Genomic DNA, 9,869 nt, shown 5'->3' with positions numbered 1-9,869 from the left:
ACAGCCTTGTTGAAGTTTTAAAAAGTAATATTGAAGGTTCATTGTATGTTGATGACTTTTTAATATGTTATAGAGGCAAAAATATGAATAACATAGAAAGACAATTACAGTTATGTCTTGGAAGAATTGAAAAATGGGCCTCGGAAAATGGGTTTAAATTTTCCACTTCAAAAACGGTCGGGATGCATTTTTGTAACAAAAGGAAATTGCATCTTGATCCAGAACTCACTTTGTACGGCAACCCAATTAAAATGGTTGATGAAACCAAATTTCTTGGGTTAATTTTCGATAAAAAGTTAACCTTTCTACCCCATATCAAAATGTTAAAATCGAAATGTTTAAAAGCATTAGATATTTTAAAAGTTGTCGGCAGCACCGACTGGGGTGCTGATCGCAACATTTTACTTAATTTATATAGATCTCTAGTTAGATCTAAACTAGATTATGGATCTATAGTGTATGGCTCTGCAAGGAAGTCCTACATACAGATTCTCGATGCTGTGCATCATCAGGGTTTGCGTCTCTGTCTTGGCGCATTTAAAACCTCACCAGTTGAGAGTCTGTATGTAGAGGCTGATGAGCACTCACTCTCTAACAGACGTTTGAAGCTTGGACTTCAATATGCTGTCAAACTAAAAGCCTACTCAGATAATCCTGCCTACAGCTGTGTTTTTAATCCAATTTATGAAGATATTTTTGCAAAACATGAAAATAAAATTCCTCCGTTAGGTATACGTTTAAAACCACATTTAGCTTCTTTTGATTTAAAATCTGTTGCTCAAGTTGAAACTTGCAAATGTCCTCCATGGGAACTTCCCAAACCAAAAATGATATTTGATCTCCGTGAACACAATAAAAATAAAACAAATCCTCTTTTAATTCAGCAACACTATGCTGAAATCAAAGCCAATTATTCAGATTTTTCAACTGTCTATACTGATGGATCAAAAGATGGTGACAGAGTTGCATCTGCTGCTGTCTTCAGGGACAGAGCTGCAACTCTCCGTTTGCCATCTGAAGCATCGATCTTTACTGCTGAAGCAGAAGCAATAATTTTGGCTTTGAAATTTATTGCTTCTTCAGATAAATCCAAATTTATTATATGTTCTGATTCACTTTCATGCTTACAAGCTATACAAAATACTAAAATTAAAAACCCAACAATTCTCAAAATTTTATATGTTATGAGGAATTTAAAAATTCTTCTTAAAGAAATATTATTTCTATGGGTGCCGAGTCATGTTGGAATCCTTGGAAACACAGCTGTAGACCTTGAGGCAAAGAATGCCCTGGGTGACCCTTTATCTAACTGTGATATACCATATACCGATTTTAAATCTAATATTAGAGAATATGTTTTTAATATATTGAAAAATGAATGGAGTAAAAAAGATGATAATAAATTACATGAAATTAAACCTAATTTATGTAAACCTTTCAATAATTTTATGTGCAGAAAAGATCAGTGTATTATTTCTAGATGTCGTATTGGTCATACTAGAATAACACACGAATATCTTTTAAAAAATGAAGTAGAACCACAATGTATACCTTGTAACTGCAAGTATACTATTAAACATGTTTTAATCAATTGTATTGACTTTGCTGATATTCGCAAGAAGCATTTCAATGTCAATAATATGTATGATTTATTTAATAATATTCCATTTACAAATATTGTTTCATTCTTAAAAGAAATTGGAATATATTATAAAATATAAATATGTTGTTATATTTAAAACGATTTTAATTTTTATCACGTTATCTTAGTGTTGATTTTTATTTGTAAATAATCAATTTGCTTTAGTCTAGAATTTTAGTTTATTGAAAGACCTTTTGTCTGATTTTAAAAATATACCTTAAATTGTTATAATATTCGAATTAGCTCTCGCCGCGATATAGCCTTTCTGTGCTAATGCGGCGTAAAGCAAACAACAATCAATCAATCAATAAAACAAATGAAAAAAAGAAATCAGATAAAAAAGATGCAGTTAAATCAGACAGTTGGGGCGGTGAATCTGTCTGGGATCTTCCCAGTGACATAGATGATTCTTCCATCTCCAATAGTCTTCCTTCATCTGCATCTAAGAAGTTATCTTCTACATCCAGTACAAAGTCTACTAGAGCCCCGTCTCCTCTTCGTTCTCCAGAGAAGAAGGATGTCCAAAAGAAGCCAGTAAATACATCCTCTCAGAATTCTTCTGATTCGAGGTCGCGGGGTAGGGGTCGAGGCGGAGTAAAAGCAGCCGCGTGTGGTCCTGGAGATCGACGACTCTCCTCACACAACAGAATTTCAACACTTATCGACGAAACTGAAATGGAAATCGAAAGTGTTCCGCCACCCGAAAGATCACAATCTCAGGGTGAGCGAAATTAGAATGCTGGCAAACTCGACAGCATTCGCCTTTCTATTATCAAATCATGACTAATATCATCCAATGGAATTGCCGAGGTCTTAAAATAAATCTTCTCGAGTTAACGCTTCTAGTTCAGTCATTTTTACCTACTGCATTTTGTCTTCAAGAAACTCATTTAAAAGAAAGTGACAATGTATCTTTAAAAGGATACATCATGTATAGCACATTTTCTAAGGTAGATGAACGTGCTGCAGGCGGATCATCCATTTTTGTGAAGGACAACTCATTCATAGCACAGTCCAACTCACCACGGATCTGCAGGCAGTTGCAATTCGTTTATCATTAGATAAAACAATTACATTATGTTCTATATATATTCCACCCAATTCAATTATAGATAAAGCTAAACTCAAAAACCTCACTGATCAATTACCCTCACCATTTATACTTATGGGCGACTTCAATGCCCACAACCCTTTGTGGGGAAGGAAGTCTCATAATATCAAAGGTAAGATCATTGAGGACTTTGTCTCTCAAGAAGGATTATGCATTTTTAATGATGGATCTAATACTTATCTTCATCCTGGAAACGGGTCTTATTCTGCTATTGATATCACTATTTGCGATCCCTCTCTTCTTCTGGATTATTCATGGCGTGTTCATGATGATCTATGTGGAAGTGATCACTTTCCAATAGTACTTGAACATCTTTTTACTTCTGCCCAACAGAGAGTACCACGTTGGAAACTTGACAAGGCGGACTGGTCCTTGTTTGAGAATCTCTGTCTAGCGGAACTTCAGTCAAAGATGTTTGAGACTGTACAAGATCCAATTTTAACTTTTAATACAGTTTTAACGTCAATTGCTGACAGAACTATTCCTAAGACCTCGGCAAATCCGAAACATCCCAGCAAACCATGGTTTGATGATGCTTGTGATCAAGCAATAGGTGACCGTAAAAAAATCTGAAAGACGGTTCAATCAACAACCAACAACGGAAAACTTGAGTAATTTCCGTGTTTTTCGCGCTAAGGCACGGCGGACTTGCAGGCAAGCACGACGAACGTCTTGGAAGAAATTTGTCTCGGAGATAACATCTCGCACTTCGACGACAAAAGTATGGAACATGATACAAAAGATAAAAGGTAAAAATTCTAAAGCCACAGTTAAACATTTAAAAAATGGCAATGATTTATTAACATCTGAAAAGGATATTGCCAACAAGCTTGGTGAAACTTTTGCGAAATCTTCTTCTTCTAACAACTACAGGGAAGATTTTAAAAAAGTTAAAAACAAAAAGAAAAAATTAAATTAAACTTTAAATAAAAAAATGGTGAAAATTATAATAAACTCTTTTCTCTTGAAGAACTTAGAACATCTCTGTCAAAAGCCCATGATACAGCTTGTGGGCCTGATAATATTCACTACCAACTGTTAAAACACTTGCCAGATTCCTCACTGGAAGCTCTTTTGCAGCTTATAAATAACATCTGGGAATCTGGTGATTTACCATCAATCTGGAAGCTTGCAACCGTCGTGCCTATTCCAAAACCAAGTAAAGATCACACGGATCCTATTAATTATCGGCCAATTGCTCTTACCAGTTGTGTCTGTAAAACACTAGAACGGATGGTCAATGATCGCCTTGTTTGGTTCCTGGAATCCAATGGGCTTTTAGCCAATATCCAGTGTGGATTCCGCCAAGGTCGCAGTACTCTTGACCATCTTGTTCGATTCGAATCATTTGTCCGTAATGGTTTTAAGAAAAATGAACATGTAGTGTCGGTCTTTTTCGATCTAGAAAAAGCCTATGATACTGCATGGAAGTATGGTATTTTAAAAGATCTCTTTGATATGGGGTTGAAAGGCAATATGCCAAATTTTATTTCGAATTTTCTATCAAACAGACAATTTAATGTTAGAGTAAATTCAACCATGTCTGATCTGTATGATCAAGAGATGGTTGTCCCTCAGGGCAGTATTTTATCTGTTACATTATTTAGTCTTAAAATCAACAGCCTTGTTGAAGTTTTAAAAAGTAATATTGAAGGATCATTGTATGTTGATGACTTTTTAATATGTTATAGAGGCAAAAATATGAATAACATAGAAAGACAATTACAGTTATGTCTTGGAAGAATTGAAAAAAGGGCCTCGGAAAATGGGTTTAAATTTTCCACTTCAAAAACGGTCGGGATGTATTTTTGTAAAAAAAGGAAATTGCATCTTGATCCAGAACTCACTCTGTACGGCAATCCAATTAAAATGGTTGATGAAACCAAATTTCTTGGGTTAATTTTCGATAAAAAGTTAACCTTTCTACCCCATATCAAAATGTTAAAATCGAAATGTTTAAAAGCATTAGATATTTTAAAAGTTGTCGGCAGCACCGACTGGGGTGCTGATCGCAACATTTTACTTAATTTATATAGATCTCTAGTTAGATCTAAACTAGATTATGGCTCTGCAAGGAAGTCCTACATACAGATTCTCGATGCTGTGCATCATCAGGGTTTGCGTCTCTGTCTTGGCGCATTTAAAACCTCACCAGTTGAGAGTCTGTATTTAGAGACTGATGAGCACTCACTCTCTAACAGACGTTTGAAGCTTGGACTTCAATATGCTGTTAAACTAAAAGCCTACTCAGATAATCCTGCCTACAGCTGTGTTTTTAATCAATTTATGAAGATATTTTTGCAAAACATGAAAATAAAATTCCTCCGTTAGGTATACGTTTAAAAACACATTTAGCTTCTTTTGATTTAAAATCTGTTGCTCAAGTTGAAACTTGCAAATGTCCTCCATGGGAACTTCCCAAACCAAAAATGATATTTGATCTCCGTGAACACAATAAAAATAAAACAAATCCTCTTTTAATTCAGCAACACTATGCTAAAATCAAAGCCAATTATTCAGATTTTTCAACTGTCTATACTGATGGATCAAAAGATGGTGACAGAGTTGCATCTGCTGCTGTTTTCAGGGACAGAGCTGCAACTCTCCGTTTGCAATCTGATGCATCGATCTTTACTGCTGAAGCAGAAGCAATAATTTTGGCTTTGAAATTTATTGCTTCTTCAGATAAATCCAAATTTATTATATGTTCTGATTCACTTTCATGCTTACAAGCTATACAAAATACTAAAATTAAAAACCCAACAATTTTCAAAATTTTATATGTAATGAGGAATTTAAAAATTCTTCTTAAAGAAATATTATTTCTATGGGTGCCGAGTCATGTTGGAATCCTTGGAAACACAGCTGTAGACCTTAAGGCAAAGAATGCCCTGGGTGACCCTTTATCTAACTGTGATATACCGTATACCGATTTTAAATCTAATATTAGAGAATATGTTTTTAATATATTGAAAAATTAATGGAGTAAAAATGATGATAATAAATTACATGAAATTAAACCTAATTTAGGTAAACCTTTCAATAATTGTATGTGCAGAAAAGATCAGTGTGTTATTTCTAGATGTCGTATTGGTCATACTAGAATAACACACGAATATCTTTTAAAAAATGAAGTAGAACCACAATGTATACCTTGTAACTTCAAGTATACTATTAAACATGTTTTAATCAATTGTATTGACTTTGCTGATATTCGTAAGAAGCATTTCAATGTCAATAATATGTATGATTTATTTAATAATGTTCCATTTACAAATATTGTTTCATTCTTAAAAGAAGTTGGAATATATTCTAAAATATAAAAATGTTATTATATTTAAAACGATTTTAAATTTTATCACGTTATCTTAATGTTCATTTTTATTTGTAAATAATCAATTTGCTTTAATCTAGAATTTTAGTTTATTGAAGGGCCTTTTGTCTGATTTTAAGAATATGCTTTAAATTGTAAAAATTATTCGAATTAGCTCTCGCCGCGATATAGCCTTGTTGTGCTAATGCGGCGTAAAGCAACCAACAATCAATCAATCCCCTGCCTATTCCTGCTATTTTGGTTTCCTCTGCCTATTCCTGTTACTTTGGTTTCCTTTGACTTTTTCATTTGCTCTGACTTTTACTGTCCCTTTGGTTTCCTCTGACTTTAACAGTCACTTTGGTTTTCTCCTGTTTTTTTATACTGTATAATAACTATAAATACTGTTTAAGCTGATCGAAAGGAGTTATAGAATAACATCATATGATTCCTGTTTTGACGAACATGCTAGGCATTTATATAAGGGAAATCAAAACGTATATAAACGTTACACTACTGAAATAAGCCAAAAACAAAAACCCTGATTATGAATCTGTGAAGAAAAAGCTTAATGAGTAAGTTTGCTTACTGTGTGATAAGCAACGTGTCCATTCATATCCACCTGAACAGACGTTTCAAGTTCCTTGGTAGGCAGATAACTGTCTCCATCCTAACATTATATAAAGATAAAGTTATTACATAAACAACTTCTATTACAATAACTGTTATTACATCTACAACTACTATTACAACATCTGTTACTACATTAACAACTATTACTATTACTACTTACTACTACCACTACTTCTACTAAAACTGGTTGTACTTATATAAATTGATTGATTGATTGATTGGTTTTTCAGCACTATTGTGTTATTTATTGACGTTCAGGAAGCTGGAATGCTCGGAGAGAACCATCGACTGTTTATACTTACACTTTACAACAATAAAAAATTTTACAACAACTTCTACAACAACAAACAACTTTTACAACAACAACTTCTACAACAAACAACTTTTACAACAACTGTTTCTACAACTACTTCTATCACAATGACAACTGTTTCTACAACTACTTCTATCACAATAATAACTGTTTCTACAACTACATATATCACAATTACAACTGTTTCTACAACTACTTCTATCACAACGACAACTGTTTCTACAACTACTTCTATCACAATAACAACTGTTTCTACAACTACTTCTATCACAACAACAACTATTTCTACAACTACTTCTATCACAACAACAACTATTTCTACAACTACTTCTATCACAATAACAACTGTTTCTACAACTACTTCTATCACAACAACAACTGTTTCTACAACTACTTCTATCACAATAACAACTATTTCTACAACTACTTCTATCACAATATCAACTGTTTCTACAACTACTTCTATTCCGAAGCGCTTTTCTGGACTTACCTTCATCAGGAACGCTCAAAGCCGAATATTTGAAAGCCGAGGATGTATAAGAACCGAAACGGTTGAAGAGCTATATGACTAAAAAATATATAAACATTAGCGAAATCCATCGAAGGTCAACTTTAAGGTTACAGACAATAATTGACAGGCCAGGGTATCTCGTCTGTAACTGACACCTTTACAGCCTTTTAAATGCGTATATTCCCGAATACATGTTTGGTCTTCTATTTTCAATTGCGAAAATGACATGCGCGGTCATCTATTTGATTTTCTGAAAGAAAACTAACACGTTTAATATATTACATGCAAGTGTTAAGTGAGTATTGTTTCTAGTTTAATTGTATATACAGTGTACATCTTTCCTCGTGTTTCTTGCAAATAATTATGAAAAGTTTTGCTGAAAAATTTCCTCAATAATTGTTAAAGTTTAATTTCAAAACGGATAAATAAATAAAGAACTACAGTCGTTCGTTAATGTTAGACATTTCTAATTAGCCAATTGTATAGTAACACTTAACGCCACAATAGGTATTGCCTTTAAATGGAATCTAATTAAGTTTGTTTCCGCACTGATGAAAAATATAATTGATAATTAAAGTTGAAACGTCATATTTCAATAGTTTTTTCAAGTTTAAATACATAAACAAACATTACAAACAAAATACAGTAATCATGTTTAAAACATGTTAAATATTTGAATGCGCCATGCATATAAGAATTATGCGACTATATAAATGCCTATTTATATTCATCTATAATCATTAAAAAAAAGATAACAAAGAGGAATAAATGGTGTTTCTCCGGTTTTATGTTTTTGAAAGGTAATTTGAATTCTTTTTGTTACTTTAAATTTTACAGTTTTGTTATACAGCGCAATACAGTACAATAAACTTTAACTAAATATTACAACACACACACATAAGTAAACTCTTCAGTGTATGTTCACTGGTGTTAATATGTTTTTTGATTGAGTTAAGCCATTTCAATTGATATTTTATAGTGTGTCTTTCTATGTTGTGATGTTACACTATTGTTTCAGATAACGGTAAAGGTTTGGTACCATTAACACGTTTAAACCCGCTGCAATTGTTTGCACCTGTCTTAAGTCAGGAATCTGATGTTCAGTAGTTGTCGTTTGTTGATGTGGTTCATAAGTGTTTCTCGTTTCTCGTTTTTTAGATTTCCCGTTTGAATGGTGTTACACTAGTAACTTTTTGTGCCCTTTATAGCTTGCTGTTCGATGTGAGCCAAGGCTCCGTGTTGAAGACCGTATCATTGGCACTCATACCACATCTTCTTATATCTATCTTATGAGAATTAAAAATCGACAAACATATATAAAACACCATCCAAACACGACATTCATGCATTTAAGACACACGATTTATTTTAACAATTTTTTAAACATTGTACAAGTTACTAAAGCAGTATTATGATAATTTATTAATTTGTTATCAGAGCTTTAAAACGGAAAGTCCCTTACCAAATGGAAAAAACAAAAGCCCAAACACATCAAACGAATGGAAATCAGCTGTCCTATTCCTCACTTGGTACAGGCATTTCAGGTAGAAAATGGTGGGTTAAACCTGGTTTTATAGCTAGATGAACCTCTCATTTGTATGACAGTCGCATAAAATTCAATTAAGATATTACTTATGTTTGTGTGTTGTAATGATTATTAAAATGTATTGTATTGTATATCACTTTATAACAAACACGTCAAATTTAAATACAAAAAAGAAAAAAATCAATTAAGCTTTCAAAAAGCAGAAACAATATTTTACTCCATCATTTTGCTATTAACTATGTTTATAAAACATCTTTCATACATAATAATATTGACATCAAGCGTACGATCAAAGTAAATACCGACATAGGAGACCAACGCCAATTAAGTATTCAAACCTCAGTGCGTTGACCTTATACCAATTGATAAAAGAATTACTGGCGTGACAATCGATTAGACGTATACAAATAATTTTTAAAAAACCTTGACCGCAGATAATTGATAGCTATTGATGACCGCTCTTATGACAACGATTACAGACACTTTACCATAATTCCAAAAGTAGTTATTTTTGATATAAAGCCTGTAAACGTCCAGCAGGAAGTATTTCAAGATTTGAATGAAAAGCGATGAATGTAAACTAATCGACGCCAACCCTATACTTAACTATCCGAGCAGTGTGCGCGGCACACTGTGTGAATGCTTAGGGATATGTTTTCTCTAGTATCATGTAATTCACTCAGTTCTGTCATATTATAAATCAAGAACAAAACAAAATTTATGCTACCTGCACTTGACACGAAACCCACAGAATGTACATAAAATGATAGTATGTTCTCAAATAATTAAGGATAATGTGC

At 33.1% G+C, this 9,869-nt stretch overlaps 1 protein-coding gene across 1 annotated transcript; it reads right to left on the bottom strand.

Annotated features, from left to right (window-relative positions):
- Positions 1–7,068: 7,068 nt before the first annotated feature.
- Positions 7,069–7,987, bottom strand: LOC127721152 (keratin-associated protein 4-3-like). The gene is made up of 2 exons (XM_052227825.1): positions 7,965–7,987; positions 7,069–7,438 (listed from the first exon to the last, which is right to left on the bottom strand). Exons 1-2 carry the CDS (start codon positions 7,985–7,987, stop codon positions 7,069–7,071), a joined length of 393 nt encoding a protein of 130 aa, XP_052083785.1.
- Between the last annotated feature and the right edge of the window lie 1,882 nt (positions 7,988–9,869).

This window comes from Mytilus californianus, unplaced genomic scaffold (assembly GCF_021869535.1).
Source record: "Mytilus californianus isolate M0D057914Y unplaced genomic scaffold, xbMytCali1.0.p SCAF_12, whole genome shotgun sequence".
NCBI lineage: Eukaryota > Metazoa > Mollusca > Bivalvia > Mytilida > Mytilidae > Mytilus > Mytilus californianus.
The sequence above is the reverse complement of the archived record's forward strand: the minus strand, read 5'-3'. Positions and strand labels throughout refer to the sequence as shown.

Excerpts from the sequence above, each read along its gene's own strand:
- LOC127721152 (XM_052227825.1), bottom strand. The coding sequence starts at position 7,987 with ATGTCTAACATTAACGAACGACT. Across the intron at positions 7,439-7,964 it reads TCTAACATTAACGAACGACT|TAGTTGTAGAAATAGTTGTT; the intron begins GTAGTTCTTTAT and ends TTGTGATAGAAG.